Source organism: Elephas maximus, chromosome 3 (genome assembly GCF_024166365.1).
Source record: "Elephas maximus indicus isolate mEleMax1 chromosome 3, mEleMax1 primary haplotype, whole genome shotgun sequence".
NCBI classification, from domain to species: domain Eukaryota; kingdom Metazoa; phylum Chordata; class Mammalia; order Proboscidea; family Elephantidae; genus Elephas; species Elephas maximus.
In genome coordinates this window covers 29,454,470-29,472,199 of record NC_064821.1, presented here as the reverse complement: position 1 = coordinate 29,472,199, position 17,730 = coordinate 29,454,470, and the positions used below count along the sequence as shown (strand labels likewise).

At 53.9% G+C, this 17,730-nt stretch overlaps 1 protein-coding gene across 3 annotated transcripts; it reads left to right on the top strand.

Moving 5' to 3' along the window:
- Positions 1–256: 256 nt before the first annotated feature.
- On the top strand, positions 257–16,402 carry ELAVL3 (ELAV like RNA binding protein 3). 3 transcript variants are annotated; one of them, XM_049875829.1, is made up of 7 exons: positions 257–578; positions 8,158–8,374; positions 8,797–8,900; positions 12,266–12,419; positions 12,565–12,790; positions 13,837–13,875; positions 15,570–16,402. In XM_049875829.1, exons 1-7 carry the CDS (start codon positions 570–572, stop codon positions 15,919–15,921), a joined length of 1,101 nt encoding a protein of 366 aa, XP_049731786.1. In that variant the 5' UTR covers positions 257–569; the 3' UTR covers positions 15,922–16,402. The 3 variants fall into 3 exon arrangements, with proteins under 3 accessions (XP_049731786.1, XP_049731787.1, XP_049731785.1); XM_049875830.1 differs by having other exon boundaries at positions 8,155–8,374; positions 15,591–16,402; XM_049875828.1 differs by having other exon boundaries at positions 8,155–8,374.
- Positions 16,403–17,730: the final 1,328 nt, after the last annotated feature.

The following is a 17,730-nucleotide window of genomic DNA, read 5'->3' as shown; positions in this document are numbered from 1 at the left end:
CCACCGCGCACTCGCTTCCACCTGCCGCGCCGTCGGGTGCCGCGAGGGGGCGGGGCTCTGGCGCTTCAGCCAATAAGCGACGCCGGCGCTGGCAGCTGCTGCTATAAAGGGCTGGGGGCGGCGGCGGCGCGGCCCAGAGCGCGGAGCGCGCAGCACCGGCCGGCGGGAGGGAGGGAGGGCGGGCGAGGGCAGAGAACTGAGCACCCGGGACCGGACAGGCCGAGCCGAGGGGGCTGCGGCGATTGGGCAGAGCGCTAGGAATTCTGTTGGGAAACGCAACCTCCCCGGGCCCCGCGGGGCCGCGCAGGGGGCGTTCTTAACCCCGCGCCCTCTTTCCGTCCCCTGCCACCCGCCGGCCACCCCGGGGCCCGGTCGTCCGCGCGCGTGCCCCCCGGGCTCGGGCCCGTCCCCCAGCCTCGAGGGAACCGCCGCCTTCACTGCCGCCTCTGCAGCTGCCGCTCCAGAGGCCGCCCGGGCGGGCCCCGGCGTGAGCATCGGGCGCCCCCCATCGGAGTGCACGACCCCCGGAGCCGCCCTCTACACGGACCGCGCCCGCCGGGCACACAAGAATGGTCACTGTAGGTATTCTGTCGCCGAGGGAAAACCTGGACGGGGAGAGGTTGGGCCCAGGTTCCGTGGAGATGGGGGGGGGTAGGACCAGGCCTAGCTAGGCCTGGGTGGGGGGGTAGGACCAAGGCTTGGGGCCTGAGAGTGGGCAGGGCGGCGCCCAGAGTGCTGGAGGCGCTCAAAGCCTGTCCTGGAAAGACTTGGGGAGCCGGGTTGCGATTCAGAGGGATTTCTACGCGGCCCTGGGGGCGAGATTGCCCACCTCCCCAAAGCCGGCCTGATGGGGGAGGGGCCGCAGAGGCGGAGGATGCCGCCTCCATCTAGCTCCGGACCCCGCAGGCCGCCCAGGCAAACGCAGGGCCCCGATCACTGATGCTGGGCCAGGCCAAGGCAGGCAGGGAGTCCCCGAGGGCCCCGGGGAGGCGGGTGGCGTAGGATCGCGCGCCCCAGGACTCGGCCGCGCCCGGGAGCCTGGTGTCTCGTCCTCGAGCCCGACGACCTTGCGGCAAGCGGGGAGGGGAGGGGGCGCGCCCGGAGGCCCCGCGGGCCCGCCGCCGCGGCCGCCGCGTCCCTTTGTTTCTCGGCGTTTCTTTCCGGGCGGTAGCCTCGCGCGGGCGCCTCAGGCTGCGGGGAGGGGGAGGGGAGAGGAAGATTCTCGGGGGGGGGGCTTTCGGGCTCCTGGGCCCCCGCCTCCCGGGAGATGGGATAGGGGGCTGAGGCAGCCCCCCTAAATCGGTACCAGGCGCCCCACTCCGCCAGGGCTCTGAGGCACGGGGTGACCTTGAATACGCTCGCCCGCCCGCTCCACTCGCCCGGCGCCCGGAGCCGGGCTCCTTCAGCAGCCACGGGGCTGGTCAGCTCCCGAGCTCGCGGCCCCGCCCGCCCGGCCACGCCCTGTCTGGCCACGCCCCTCCACGCCCATCGAGGCCACGCCCCCTAGGGCCCTGGGGCCTGGCCTCGTACGAGCCCTCGAATTTCCACTCTGCAGCCCGGGCGTATCCCGGAGGCGGGGCTGGCCAGTTCTGACCCCGCCCCGGCTCCGCCCCCGCCCCCGTCGCGCGACTCCGCTCCCAGCGCCGACGCGCGTCCTTTGTCTGGTCCCGGCGCCCAGGCCTCCCTCTTCCGCTCTTCTTGTCTCTCCCTATGTGTCTGTATACTGTGTTTCTTTCTGGGCTTCTTTTTCGAGTTGTGGCGAGCACGGTGGGTGAGGGTATGGTCAGCACTCCCTCCACCGTTGGGCCTCTCCCCCCTGCACCCTGGACCCGCCCACCCAGCTCACCTCACAAGCTCACCTCAGGCCAGCTCCCTTCCCTCCCTGCTTCTCAAGCGGCTCACCCAGGTCTGAGACGGGGAGTATGACCTCCTGAGGACCCTCAGAACCCCACAACAGCCCAGCCCCGCCTATTTGGAAAAGGGAAACTGATGGACAAAGAGGAGAGGGTGTGGCCAGAGGCCACACAAGGGCCTTGAGGCCCTTGGGGGCCTGGCCACCCCAGTGAGGGACACTCAGGCAGAGACCCATCCTGAGGATAGGCTGGGAGGCAGTCAGGGGGTAAACTGAGACAGGCGAGGGTCCTGCATGAAGGGGGAAGGGCCCAGAGTGGGAGGCTCAATCAGCACCACGTGGTGGCCCAGCCTCATCATGTATGCCACTCAGTGCCCTATTGTCAGGCATCTGCTGCTATAACTGGGGCCGGGGGATGCAGCTCGGGTCAAAGGGGTTAGACATAGGAGGGTCTATGCAGCAAGCGACCTCAGGTGTGTTCACTGCAAACTTCACATGCCAAACGTGTGTTCAGTGCTGCAAAGGGGCCGGAGAAAAAGAGTGACAGAGAGAGAAGGAGGGACAGAGAGGGGGTGACATGGGCAGAGACTGAGTAGAGGGGAGGAAAGAGGAGTTCAGAGAGAGATGGACAGAGAGGAGGTAGGGACAGAGGAGATGAGAGAGAGAAGAAGAGAAACAGAAAGGAGAGACTCAGAGAGAAAGTGCGCACACAAGAGAGCTCCCTTGCTCCCAGGCCCGCTGTCTGCCTCTGTTTCTCCATCTTTGAGCTAACCTCACCCCTCCATCCCTCTCCTGGCCAACCCTTGAAGGTCCCTGTGATCTCCTTGCTGCAGGCTGGGGCAGGGCGGGCGTGGCTTCTACCAATCCAACCCCATTAATGGCTCAGCCAGCAGGCTCAGCTGAGGAGGAAACATGACACTGATCCCTCTATGTTCTGGCAAGCTCTGGCGCAGATGGGGTGATGGAGAGATTGGTAGGCTGGGCCTCAGGATCCCAGGTCTGACTACCCCAATCACCTCTTCACTCCATTCAAGCTGGGGGCAGCGTTAGTGGTCGGGCAACTCATAATCCTGTAGTCTCTGGAATCAACTGATCAGGGATCAAATCCTGATTCCACCACTTCCACCTTCTCCTGTCACCCTGGGCAAGTCAGAGGCCTCCCTGACTCTCCGTTTCTCCATTTGAGAGTAGAGAAGACAATCTCCACCTTTCAGTGTGGTTGTGGAAAGTCAATGAAAAATATGCACTTGAAATACTTGGTTCCATGCCTGGCACATAATTGTTGTTAGTTGCTGTCGAGTGGGCTCCAACTCATGGTGACCTCATGTACAACAGAATGAAACCTTCTCTGGTCCTGTGCCATCCTCATGATCATTGGTATGTTCATTGTTGTGGCTATCGTGTCAATCCATCTCATGAAGGGTTTCCCTCGTTTTCGCTGACCCTCCACTTTTCCAACCATGATGTCCTACAGTTCCAAAACTGGAATTGAACGTCCTGAGCCAGTAGCTTGTGTACTGATGTTTGCTTATCAGACTCCCATAGCAGGCACACCAATCACACAACTCTGTCTTCAGCAGCCTGGGTGGAAATTCAGAATTCATCTCCATATGTGAGGGACTTCTGTGTCATACCTTTATTGAAAAGACGGAGGCCCAGAGAGGTGACATGAGTGTCAGAGGAGACAGGGATGAGGGTAGAGCCAGTGCCTAGCACGTGGTGGCAAATTGAATGACTTGGCGACATTGACGCCCAGGGCAGGGCATACGGTAGGTGCTCAGTTCTATTAGCTCTTTTTATTTTTATTATTACTGGCCGTTTTGTTAGGAAAATGAGCCTGGAATCCAACCCCTGAACTTGAATTCTCAGTTCGCCATTTAAATGCTGCAAGTCCCTACCCCTTATTAAGACTTAGTTTCCTCATCTGTAAAATGAAGAAGAGTCTCATAATTTTCAACACTGGGAGGATCAACTGGTAAATGTTACACAAAGAATTTTGTCTGGCACATGTCATGGCCATGGTTATTAGTAAAGTATTAATGTCACGAGACTGTGATACAAATCTGTGGAACGTGAGTTGTTTCTTCACCACCAGCATCCATGGCAGACATTGCTAATCCATCCAGCAGTCCCTCAGACAGACACTTTCACCCAGTTGTATTGGAGTTGCAGGGAAGTTGACCCTCTGTTGTTGCTGTTGTTAATTGCTGTAGAGTCAGTGGGTATGACTCATACCAACTTTATATATAACAGAACAGAACGTTACCTGGTCTTGTGCCATCTTCATCGTCTGACCCTCTGTGCCATCCGTTTAATAAGAGTAAATGAGAAAGATACAGAGGCCCACGGAAGAGCAAGATCATTCCTCAGGACACACCGCTATAAGGTGGCAGAGGGATTCGCTCGTTTTCCCTTACCCTCCACTTTTCCATCCATGATGTCCTACATAGTAGAGTTTCCAAAACTGGAGTCTTTAATCACTACAGGCTTTGGCTGTAGTGATTAAAATCAGTTTTGTAGTCAAACAGACCTCCTAATGTCTGTGAACTCAGTTTTCTCACCTATAAGCTAGAAAACTAGAGAATGTTCTCTGCCTTTTGAGACTGTTGGAAGAAATAAATGAAAGTGCCCCACACAGTGCCTGGTACCTGGTAGATATCCAAAATCAGGGAGCAATTATTAATAGCAATATTATGAGGTAGGAATGTCAGACATGACAAACCTGCTTCCATTTCCCATGACGGTGCCTGTGGCAGGCATTGCTAACTGACCTCAGAACATGTTCCAGCTGTTTCCACGTGTGGCTTTAGATTCTTCCCTAGGCCACTGTGCCAGTAATTTGAAGTCTGTGGCAAAGTGGAGCAGAGGCCCAGAAGCAGTAAGTGGCATGTCTGAGGATGCACAGCTGAGAAATGTTGGTGCTGGAACTAGCCTTGATTGGCACTAGAAGTTGGAAATACAGGCTAGAGGTCAGAAAAACTCATGTATAAATCCTGTTCTGCCATTTACTATATGCTACCTGATCTTTGGCAATTTTTAAAATATCTTCAAACCTCAGTTTTCTAATTTGTCAAGTGAAAATTTAAAAAAAAAAAAAAACTTTTCAGTATTCTTGTGAATAAGAAAATCGGTGCCTGGCACACAGGCAGGAATAGCTGAGATAACACGTACCTGCTGTCTATTTGTAATTCTGTGGCCATGGCAGACATTGCTAATTCATCAAAATGGTCTTTCCCACTAAAACTGGATATAGCTTCCCAACACCCCTCAATTCAACCATCTAGGATGACCCCATCAACTCATTTTGAGTTTTCAGGTGAGGGCAACCTATTTGCCAACTGTGCTAAAGGAAGGGACATGAGAAAATGCAGGCTAATTTACCTTACTATGTCCGTAGCAGACAATGTCAATCAATCCCACCACTGTTACCTGCTGAGCTCAGATGTGGCGTTAAAATTCTTCTCTACATGGCCCCTGAGATAGCCATTACCAGTTCTTTTGAGTTCATAACAAAGTAAAACAGAGGCCCCCAAAGTGCCAGGCTTCCTCCTGGTGTGGGATACAGGTGAATTCCACCTGTGTTGCTCTCAGAGAGCCCATACCCAGGTGCAGGACCTGCCCCCAGGACAGACCACAGTGGAGGGACAGAAAAGGCCCTGAAGGGTGAGAATTGTTGCACAACTCGAAGAATGTTATCAATTCCACTGAATTGTACATGTAGAAACTCGAATTGGCATATATGTTTTTGCTGTGTATATTAACAACAACAAAAATAAAACAAAGTAAATTATTTTTTAAAAAGAATAACTTAACAAAAAAAACTTTAAAAATAACATTTTAGAGTCTTTTTAACAATTAAACATACAACAGTATGCTGTCCTGAACATAGAGATAAAAAAATTCTAAAAAAAAACACAAAAGCATTCAGCAAATAAAAACAAAAATTACAACATGACCAGGTTTGGATTATGCTAGGAATCCAAGGTCGGTTTAATATTGTAAAATTAATTAATGTAATTCATAACGTTAACATATTAAAGCAAAACAATAATTTCAAATAGATGTAGAAAAAATTTCAATAAAATTCAACATCCATCCCTTAGAAAAATAATCTTGTTAGAATTATAAGAATAAAATATTCTTAACCTGGTAAAAGCCATCTACAAAAAAAACCTATAGTAAAGATCATGTTTAGCTGTGAATTGTTTAAAACATTTCCTTTAACATCAGGAATAAGGAAGCTGCTGCTAACCAAAAGGTCAGCAGTTTGAATCCACCAGCAGCTCCTTGGAAACACTATGAAGGCAGTTCTACTCTGTCCTAAAGGGTGGCTATGAATGAGTCAAAACTGATTTGATGGCAACAGGTTTGTTTTTGCTTTTAGTCACATTGTAGCCACTGCAATAAGACAAGAAAAAAAAAAAAAACAGGTGTAGACTGGAGAAGAAGAAATAAAATTGTCATTATTTGCAGGTGTTATTATGTTATCCATAAAAAACCAAAATAGCTCAATGGAAAAGCTGTGGGGATAAATGCCTAATGGAAGTCTATGCATGAAGCAAAAGAAATATTAACATGATACTTGGAATAGGGATTACCTTTAAGGGGAAGAAAGGAGTTTATTATCAGGGAGTGGGTTGTGGGGGCTTCTAAAATATATATATATATATTATATATATTTTATAATTTATTTTATTTTTGTTGTTGAGAATATATACAGCAGAACATACACCAATTCAACAGATTCTACGTGTACAATTCAGTGACACTGGATACATTCTTCAAGTTGTGCAGTGATTCTCAGCCTCCTTTCTGAGTTGTTCCTCCTCCATTAACATAAACTCACTGCCCCCTAAATTTGCTGTCTAATCTTTTGAGTTGCAGTTGTCAATTTGATACCATACAGATAGATCTTAAAAGAGCGTAATTCTCTAGGCAGGCATTCTTTACTAGTTAAGCTAAACTATTGTTTGGTTTTTAAGAAGACTTCAGGAGATTTTTTGGTTTAAGGTTTCAAGATTATCTTAGGGTAATAGTTTCAGGGGTTCATCCAGCCTCCATGGCTCCGCAAAATCTGGATTCATGAGAATTTAAAATTCTGCTCTGTATTTCCCCCTTTTTGATCAGGATTCTTCCATAAAATCTTTAATAAAAAGGTTCAGTGATTGTAGCCAGGCAACATCCTGTTCTTCTGGTCTCGTGGCAAAGGACACAGTTGTTCATGGATGCAAAAAGCCACACATTCCATTTCCTCCTCCTATTCTTGACTCTCCTTCTTTCTCTGTTGCTCCAGATGAATAGAGACCAATTGTTCTGCCTTGGATGGCTGCTTGCAAGATTTTCAGACTCCAGGCACTACTCAACAAACTAGGAGGTAGAAAAGAAGCACTAAACACATTATGAGGCCAACTAACTGGGATGTCCCATGAAACCATGACCTTAAACCTTCAAACCAAGGAACGAAATCCCACGAGGTTTGATTGTACATAAGCAGCCTCAGCTTTTTTTTTTTTGGTCAGTGCTGTAAATATATCTATCACACAACTTTTGCCACTTTAGCTCTTTACAGATGTACAATTTATTGACAGCAATTACTATTAGTCGGCTGTGTAAACCTACTCTTAATCAATGTGATCTTTCCATCACTGTAAACTGAAACTCAGTACTCCATAAAAAATTGTTGTCTTTTTTATTCTGAAGACATAAATGTTCATTTTATTATTCTGTAAAATGCACAGATAGGTTTGAGACTTCAGTTTGCATATACGGTATTTATGTAAGAAATTTTTCACAGTAAAATCACATGTGGAGTGCTTTGTCCAGTCCTGGAGCATAGTTGTTGTCCATTGCCATCGAGTTGAATCTGACTCATGGCGACCCTGTGTACAACAGAAGGAAACTTTGCCCAGTCTTGTACCGTCTTCACGATTGTTGGTGTGCTCAAGTCTATTGGTGCAGCAGCTGTGCATTTTGAGTGGCTTCCAACCTAGGGGGGTCATCTTCCAGCACTATATTGGACAATATTCTGTTGTGATCCATAGGGCTTTTATTAGCTAACTTTAGGAGGTAGATCACCAGTTGTTTTTTTTTTTTTCCTAGTCTATCTTAGTCAACACATAGTAGGTGCTTAATATATGCAAGGATATAGGCAAATATGTCATTACCAAAAGAATACACGGTCCCCTCCCCATGTTCAAGCCCCTGTCCGACATGGCTAATTGATCACCATTAAGCCCCTCCCCATTCCCGCTGGCCCTGGTGTAGGAACTGGGCGGTGAGCGGGTGTGGCCTGTTGTCTCCAGCAGATACTCGGGGCCATGGAGTCTCAGGTGGCGGGGGGCCCGGCAGGCCCGGCCCTGCCCAACGGGCCACTCCTTGGTACAAACGGAGCCACTGATGACAGCAAGACCAACCTCATTGTCAACTATCTGCCCCAGAATATGACCCAGGATGAGTTCAAGAGTCTCTTCGGTAGCATTGGTGACATCGAATCCTGCAAGCTGGTGCGGGACAAGATCACAGGTGTGGCTTCTGGTGGATGGGGTGGGGCAAGAGCGAGGAATAGAGGTGAGAGGTGGTAGCCTCAAGAGTATAGGTGTGATGGGGCAGATAAGACTCTGAGGGATTTGAGATGTGATAGGGAGACAGGTGCTATTCTAAGTGGGGAGTTGATGGAAACAGGTAAGATTTTGGGGGACCTGAGATGTGATGGAGGGACAGATGTGACCACAGATGGGGTTCTCAGGGGTTATGGAGGCAGGTGGGATGCTGGGGTGGGTCTACAGGTATCATGGAAAAAGGGTAGAACTCTGGAGGAAGAGATAAGAGTGGGGTCTTGGTTCACATAACCTTGGGGAGGGTCAGCCCCTCAGGCCTGGGTTTGGGAGGGCACTGGCAGGTCTGGGGTTTGAGTGGGGAGGTCATCGTGCCGGTCCTACCCACAGGGCAAAGCCTCGGCTATGGGTTTGTGAACTACTCTGACCCCAACGATGCTGACAAAGCCATCAACACCCTCAATGGCCTCAAACTGCAGACCAAGACGATCAAGGTTGGTGCTTTCACACCCCCACTGCTACCTACCTGCTCCCTGACACCCAGCCCCCACTACCATCCTTCTTCCTGCATTTCCACCCCTCTCCTTCCCAATACTCACCCCCTGGGCAGCTTGAACCTCTCCTCCAAGGCTTTCTGCCTGGGTCACCTGGGGACCAGTGGCTTTACCTCTCTGAACCTCAGTGTCCTCACCTGTCAATGGGGACAATAACAGCCCCTCCTCCCTGTTCTCTGGAGCCCCAGAGAGTCTGTCAGCCCTGGAGGTACCCAGCAGCAGCAGCAGGAGTGACCAGGGTCCAGTGGGCAGCCCCCTCCCTGCCTTTGTCATGGAAATATAGGGGGCGGAGCCCATCTGCCATCTGGAGCTTAATTAGGGTCTGGGAGGGTGGGACTGGGGGGGGCCCACCTTTGTGCAACACACCCTCCTCTTGCAGCAGCTGCAGCTGGGACCCTGCAAGCCCAGGTTCCCTGGGGGGGGTCGCCATGGAAACTCCCCCCTCTAGGTTTGCCTGGGGGTGTCTGGGTTCCACCCCACAAATCTGCTCCTGGACCCTGGGAGAAGCTGGGGGAGGGGTGGAGCACCCATCTGGCCCCCAGTTCACCATAGGAACAGAGGTGCCAGAATCTGTTCCTCTTCCTGAGGTGGGGTGGGATAAGGTCATGACCCGATGGGCCCCTATATGGCCAACTAGACCCAGAAGCCCTGCGGTGTGAGGGTGGTCATAGGTGCCAAGGGTGGTACCTAGTGACTAACTGTGAGAGCCAGAGGGCCATTGTATGCGCACAAGGCGGCGTGTGTGTGTGTGTGTGTGTGTGTATGTATACATGGGTGTGTGTGTACACGATGCAGGGGGTGTATGTAAGACTCTGAGGGGCACTTGGACTCTGAGACACAGTATTCGTGGGACATGGTGTTTTGTAGCACTGTGACTTCAGCTGTGACGTGGTATGTCTGGCTGTTCCTGGCGGTGGTTGTGTGACATAGTGGTGATGTGTTTGTTAAGCATGGTGTTGATTTGACAGGTGTTCTGTGACACATTGTAACTGGGCTGTGGTGGCGCTATGTGGTGTGCCTGGCTATGACAAGGTGTTTGTGTGGCATGGTAAAGTTGGGTGGTTATGTCGAACTGTGCCCCATCCGGGGTGAGACGTGTGTGACATTGTGTGCTTGTGTGGCGGTGTGGCAGGTACGCGGCTCTCCGACTCTCCCTGTAATTGTATAAGACCCCGGGTGTCACCACAATGTGGCAGTGGCCTAGTGTTAACACTCCTGATGGTTCAAGTCACTGTGGCTGTGGGCTGTGTGATGCAGTGTGGCCTTGAGTGTGTTTCTGCCTGTGTACTGCGTAGTGTGGTCAGACCTGGCTGGGGGGTCCAGCAGATTCTGCCCCAAATATTTCCAGCTCCCCACTGTGTGCCAGGCCTCATCCTGGTGTGAGGGGTGTGGGAGGAATTTCACCTGTGTTGCTCTCAGGGAGCCCACACTCGGGTGCGGGACATGCCCCCAGGACGGCCCACAGGGAGGGATGGGAAAGGCCCTGAAGGCCTACTCTGTGGCTGCATCTCTCTGTGCATCTCTGTGCTGCTCCTGGACCCCAAACACCCACCCAGGACCCCTCAGCAAGTCTCTTCCTATCAAAGCTCACAGTTCAGTGGGGGAGAGAGAAACCCATCAAATTCATGGCCATAATTTTTTTTATCCCAGAATAGTAGCTCCTGGGTTTCTCCCATTTCAGAAGGACCCCAGGTACGCACCACCCTACCAGTCACAACCTCCCACCCCTGAGCACCCTCAGCGCCATCCACACTCAGCCCGCCTTCTTTACTTGGCTAGTTTTTAATTAGTTATTTCTAATGAAGTAATACACCTTCACAACTCACTGCCCTAAACAAAACTGAACCCTTGACAATGACCCCTGTCAGCGCAGAGGTTAATTAAAAAAAAAAAAAAAAACAGAAAATAGACATTGGCAGAAAAAGGAGGCGGGAGAGCTCACGTCCTCCCCGCCTCCCCAGCTAAGGGTCCCTCCAGCCATTTTCCAGGACATTTATAAACACATAATGAGATGGGGTCACACATACGCGCTACTTTGTAAATGGACTTTTCTTTCCCTCACTTCACAATACTCACCACTGTTTCCGGGAGATAAATATACACGTCCACCATTTTTTAAACAGCTGCAGAGAGTTTCATTGTTGGGCTGGACCCTTATAAATGACAGAAATCAAGTGATCACACCAAAACGTGTATTAATTCACAATGGAGAGAAGTGCTTTGACAGAGAGTAAGGGGAGGGGGCGCACATTCAGACAGGAGAGGTCTGCTGGGAGGACGTTTGAACTGAAAGCTGAAGCAGAAAACGGAGGAACAGAGTCCCAGGCAGAGGGCACAGCCAGGGCAAAGACCTTGAGGTGGGACCCTGCCTCTGGGGTGTTTGGTGGCTGGAGCCGAGTGAGGGAGGGGCGTAGACGGTGGAGACGAGGGCACAAAGGTGACAGACAGATGGTGCAGGGCCTTGGGGGGGGCCCATGGAGAGACTTGGGCTTTTGCTCTGAGTGAGGTGGGAGCCATGGAGGGCCCTGAGCAGAGGAGGGATATGCCCTGACTCAGGTGCTCACAGGTGCCCTCTGACTGCTGCAGGGAGGACAGACTGTGGGGGCAAGGGCAGGTGCCGGGGGACCAGAATGGAAGCGACTGCACTGGTCCAAGCCGAAGATGGTTGGACCAGGGTGGGGGTCGTGGGAGTGGGAAGAAGCACCAAATTCTGGATGACGTGGAAAGTGGAGCAGACTGGATTTATGGTGGATAGGACGTGGCATGAAAAAAGTGTCAAGCACATCCTCAGGCCTGGGTGCAGTCACTTGGGGGTGGGCAGGAGTAGGATGTGGCTGTGGAGACCCCATGTGGGCCACTGGGAGGCAGGCGTCACGCAAGTGTATAGCCCTAGGGCGAGACCCACACTGAGGACTGACATTTGGGAGTTGCCAGTGTGGAGCTGATGCTTAAAGCCCTGAGTCTGTGTGCCTTCCTCAAGGGGCAGAGTGTAGGCCAGAGGCGGAGAGGCCAACAGGCCTGGCCCATTTTCCAAAGGGGTCAAAACATGGCTGTTTGTGGACTGTGGAGCCAGAAGGTGTGACGCCTCTGGGGAGGTGTGACCCCAGTGGGGGTACACTCAGAACAGGCAGGACATGTTGTCAACACCACAGCTGTGTCCTCTCTGGTGATCAGTCGAGAAGCATTTGTTGTGTGGGTGGATGAGGCATCTCTGTGACTCGGCAGTGGTTTGGATGTGGCCTCACTCTCCACATCTATGAAATGAGCCTTCCCTTCACCCCTGTCCACCCGACTCCTCCTCCCAGGTGTCCTACGCCAGACCCAGTTCTGCGTCCATCCGGGACGCCAACCTGTACGTCAGTGGGCTCCCCAAGACCATGAGCCAGAAGGAGATGGAGCAGCTCTTCTCCCAGTACGGCCGCATCATTACCTCACGCATCCTGGTGGACCAGGTCACAGGTCAGGCTGCCAGGAGGGGCCTCGAGGGGGTGAGGGGCAGAGGCAGAACCCAGATGGAGAAACCTCAGAGGCCAGGGCAAGAAGTAGGTGTGAGGGAGTCACATGGGAGAGGGCAGTGTCCTCATTGCCCCCTCCCACCTAGCAGGCGTGTCTCGGGGCGTGGGGTTCATCCGCTTCGACAAGAGGATTGAGGCCGAGGAGGCCATCAAAGGACTGAACGGGCAGAAGCCACTGGGCGCAGCTGAGCCCATCACGGTCAAGTTTGCCAATAACCCAAGTCAGAAGACGGGGCAGGCCCTGCTCACTCACCTCTACCAGTCGTCTGCCCGGCGCTATGCAGGCCCCCTGCACCACCAGACACAGCGCTTTCGGTGAGCCCCCTGCCACCCCTCCAGGGCATCCTGCACCCCAGGCCGGTGCCCTAGGCTTGTAGCCACCCTCCCTGAACCCACACGGTAGAGGGACACAGGGACAGTGCCCACATGCCAGGGCTGCTGAAGGCAGCAAAAGCGAAGTGTGTGGGTGCTGAGCCTAGGCCCTGGTATACAGCAGGCACTCAATGTGTGCTAGCCCTACTGAAATCTAGACCTGGCTGCCCCTCTCTCAGACACGTGGCTTTCTGTGTGTCAGGTTCCTCGTTTGTAATAATCATAATAAACATTTAATGAGAGCGTTCTGCATGCTAAGAGGTTCCTGGGTGGCACAAATGGTTTGCGCTTGGCTACTAATCTAAAGGTTGGTTTGAACTCACCCAGCAGTGCTGTGGAAGAAAGGCCAAGAAAGCCCTACAGAGCAGTTCTACCCTGTAACGCGTGGGGTCGCCATGAGTGGGAATGGAGCCAATGGCAACAAGTTTACTGTGGCCCAGGAACTTATTTATTCTGCACAGCAACCTGATGAAAGCAGCTTTAATTTTCCTCACATACGAATGATGACCCTGAGGCACAGAGTCACTTGCCCAGCCAGACACAGCAAAGAGGAGGCTTGAACCCAGGACCTGCGCCCAGGCTTTTAGCACTGAAAACGGGGACAATCATGGGAGCCCCTCATGGGCCCCTGGATAGCCAAGCCGTGAGGAGTTACACTCCCCAGCCCTCCTCAAGTGCTGGGAGAGAGTTGGCTGTGGTGTTACTGTCGCCTTTGTTAGGAATTAAATTATCCACCCCAGAGAGGCCGGCCCCTGGACTTTGATGGGACGCCCTGCGGCCGGAGGGGGAGGACAGAGGCCGCAGCCGCAGGGCAGGAGGACGTGGTGCCAAGAGCGGGTCGTGCCAGGCGGTGTCCAGCCGGGCGGGAGCGGCGGGCGGGGGCGGGGCGGCGCTGTGGGCCTGCGGGTGGGGGTGGGGAGGCAGGCCGACGGCGTCATCGCCGGGGGTGGGACCGAGGCCGCCCCTGACCATCCCTTCTGCCTCCACAGGCTGGACAATCTGCTCAACATGGCCTACGGAGTCAAGAGGTAACAGTGCCCCCGCCCCCTGTCCTCGTGTCCCTCCTCGGCCGGTGCCCCCCCTCCCCAAGGAGGGCCACGTGGTTGTGCCTACCAGCGCTGGGGGAATAGCATGGCCATGAGGAGATTTAGTTCAGGCAGACCTAGGTTCTCCACTCGGTGCCTCAGCCTCATCTCTGGAATGTGATGAGATTGCATAAAGTTGCAGACCCTCAATCCCCCTACCACGGGGACAACAGGCGCAGCAGACCTGGAGGGTGGGAAGAGCTCCCAAGACCAGAGCAGGGACCTGGGCCTCTCCCGGTTCCTCCTTTCCATCCCAGTGCAGGCGAGGGTCTCACCCTCAGGGTCCCCATGTTCATCTCAGAGTTCACCCCCACTGTTGATCATCTTTGCTGAGGGTCACAGGGGTGAGGTGGACTAAGGTCCCTGTCATCGTCATCTTCGTCCCTGACCTTGTGACTGTCCCTGTGTTTATTCACTAGTGAGCTGTTGAGTGCGTGCTGTGTGCCAGCGCTTCGCTTGGGGCTGGGGCTCCAGCATGGCCAAGTCCTCGTGCAGATTAAGTGACTGAAGCGAATACAGCCTGCCTTGGCACAGTGCTTGGCACATAGTGAGCACTCAATAAAAGGCAGCCACTACTGCTGTTGTTGTATTATTAATAATCCCCATCCAGCGGGGAAGGATAAAGATCAGGGCCATGAAGGGGGCAGCGTAAGGGGTGATAAAGGCCAGTGGAGACCCCGACCCATGTGAGGCCTGGGATCGCGGGGCAGAGTGGGAACGGCGCTCCTGGCAGCAGGAACAGCCTATGCAAAGGTTGGGAGCAAGGAGTGAGCAATTAGTTCCATATGGCCAGGGATGAGTGGTTCTGGCCATGAGTGGTTTTGTCCTGAAGGCTTGGGAGCCTACAAGGAATGTGGCCCAGCAATATCTTTTATTAATTCATTCACTCAACAAACACTCGTGAGCACCTACTGTGTGCCAGGTGCTGCATTTGGTGCTGGAGCCCCACAGGGAACAAAGCCCTGCAGGGAGGATGGAGCTATATGCGCTGGTGCCCAGGTGTTTGAGTGGGAGAAGGCCTGTGAGGCACAGAGGGATTACAGAGGCCGCCCTGAGGAGGTGACCTGAAGAGCAGGAGGGAGTCACGATGCTTACGTCTGTCTCCCCGCGCTGCTCTTCCAGGGTGGGCCCCCAGCCGCGTGGGGGGTGTCAGGGTGGCCAGTGGGACAGTGGGGACTGGGTTGCAAAGGGTGGGATCAGGGCGAGGTCAGAGCTGGTCAAGGGTAGGAGTGGGGTAAGAAGATGTACCTAGGGAAGGGTGAGGGTCAGGGGAGGGTGGGGGGCTGGGATCAACAAGGCCAAGGACCTGGTAGGTCATGGGGTCAAGATGAGGTCAGGGCTCAGGGCAGGATCATGGGCTGAGGCATACAGCTTCAGGGACAGTTAAAGGTTGAGACAGGGCTACAGGTGAGGATGGTGGTCAGGATCAGGACGGAGATCACGGAGTCAGGGCAGACCCAGAAATTATGGGGTCAGGAACCATGGGGCCATGGCAGGGTCAGGAGGGTGCAAAGGCCATAACACAGTCCCAAAGTTGTCATTCGGCCATGATCATGACAGTGTCGGGGTTGCGGGGTCACAGCGGGGTCGGGGACATGCTGGGGGTCAGGGCAGAGCCCGCGTGACCCCCAAAGTAGTCCCCTGTCGCTTATCGCCAGGTTCTCGCCCATCGCCATTGATGGCATGAGCGGCCTCGCGGGCGTGGGCCTGTCGGGCGGTGCGGCGGGCGCTGGCTGGTGCATCTTCGTGTACAACCTGTCACCGGAAGCGGACGAGAGTGTGCTGTGGCAGCTGTTTGGTCCCTTTGGGGCAGTCACCAACGTCAAGGTCATCCGTGATTTCACCACAAACAAGTGCAAGGGCTTTGGCTTTGTCACCATGACCAACTATGACGAGGCAGCTATGGCCATTGCCAGCCTCAACGGCTACCGCCTGGGCGAGCGCGTGCTGCAGGTCTCCTTCAAGACCAGCAAACAGCACAAGGCCTGAGCCACAGCCGCCCATCCGCCCTCCCCACCCCTCCCCGGGCAGCAGAGAGAGAGAGAGAGAGAGAAGGGGCCCGAGAGAGACAGCGCAGGCAGACCACCGACGACGTGAGGCCCCACGTCCCTGCGGAAGCCACAGGGTGAGCACTCAGGGGCGGGAGGGTCTGCAGGGAATGGGGGTGCCTGGGGTCCCCCATCCCGTCTCCTGCCCCCACCTCAGGCTGGGCTGTTCACTCTCTCGTCTTGGTTTTGTTCATGGCGGAGGTTTTTGTTTCTTTTTTCGGCTAAAAAGAAAGCAGAGATGTGCCCCCACCCCACCCTCAACCACCCTCCATGGGTGGTTTGGGAGGTACTGGGGGTTCCCCCCAGGACCCCTTGTCCAGGCCCCCCAACATCTCCGAGGGCCTGGGGGGAACAGGTTTAAAAATCCCCAACAAAGAGAAATGTGAGGAGGGGCATGGGCATCGCTGGCCCAGAGCCCCTTGGTGGAGTGTGGGGAGAAGGGGAGGGGCTGGAAGCAGAAACAAAATGGAAAAAAAAAGGGGGGGGTGGGAGGGGAAGAAAAACTCTATTTTTGTAAAAAGGGAAAAAGACCTCGTGGAGAATTTTTACTGGGGATTCTTGAACTTGAAAAAAAAAAAAAACACAAAAAAAGACAAAAAAAAATATTTTGGCAGGTTATGTTTACCACCTGGGGCAGGGGACAGGGAGCAGGGCTTAGGGGCTGGGGTCTACAGGCCCACACAATAACTACGGCCAGACAAGGCACACAGGGGCCACATTTACACCCCAGGAACGCACAGCAGCACAGACAAACACAGAGACATACCCCAGACACATTTAGGGAATCACTGGCCTTACTCAGACACAGGGGCCTTGATGAACACACAGAAAGAAGGAGGTGGAGGCATGGGGCTACATAAATGTGGACCCAGATACATATGGACGTGGGCAGATGTGAACATAGACGTGCACAGATACAGGTACATGTGGACCCAGACACACGTATACATGGGTACATCTAGACATGGGTGAGCACCGGTGCACGTGAACACCATGGCACACATGGACCCGTGAGTGTGGAGACAGATACATGTAGACACACAAACACGACACCCAGGGACACACAGAGATGCCCACAGCATCGGGCCCAGGCAAAAGGTCCCACCCCTACCCCACCCCTCCACTTTCCTCCTGCTAGGCCAGCAGGCACTCCCGGCCACAGCCCCTGCCCCAGGTTCTCTGCAGAGTTCTCTCCTGGATCATCAATGGTCTCCCTGCCGCCCACGAACACAGGCGTGCACACACAGCGTCCACGCATCCAGACACACGATACCTCGTTCCACTTTGGCGTCACAGTGGGCTGGGAGCTGCCCCCCCACAAACACTTGAGGCCAAAGGACCCTCTGTCCCTGGGGCTGAGTCTCCCTGGGCCGAGGCCATGGCCCACGAAGCTGAGGGGGCGGCCCAGCCCTGAGCCTCCCCCACAGCAAGCAGCCACCATGCTTGCCAGGCCCAGGGTGGACGGGCCCAGGGGCCCTGCCCCGCACTCCCTCCCATCCACTTGTCACCCCCTTTTTGGTTTGTTGGGTTTTCCGTCTTTCCAGATTGGTGAGGGTGGTGGACACAGCCCCCATCCCGAACCTGGCCCAGCCTTGGCTTCTGTCTGGATTTTACATCCCCCTAGTTTTCATTCTTTTTAAAAATCTCCAACAGAAGCCGGAGGCTAGAGCCCCCGGAGCCCTCGTACCCACCCCACCCCCAGCAGACCCAGTCAGAACTGAGAATTGCAAACCCCGACTTTAGCTTTAGT

Bases quoted from the DNA above. Each gene is read 5' to 3' on its own strand.
- ELAVL3 (XM_049875828.1), top strand. The intron at 8,375-8,796 runs GTGTGGCTTCTG...TCCTACCCACAG, and splicing joins GGTGCGGGACAAGATCACAG to GGCAAAGCCTCGGCTATGGG. The intron at 12,420-12,564 runs GTCAGGCTGCCA...CCCACCTAGCAG, and splicing joins CCTGGTGGACCAGGTCACAG to GCGTGTCTCGGGGCGTGGGG.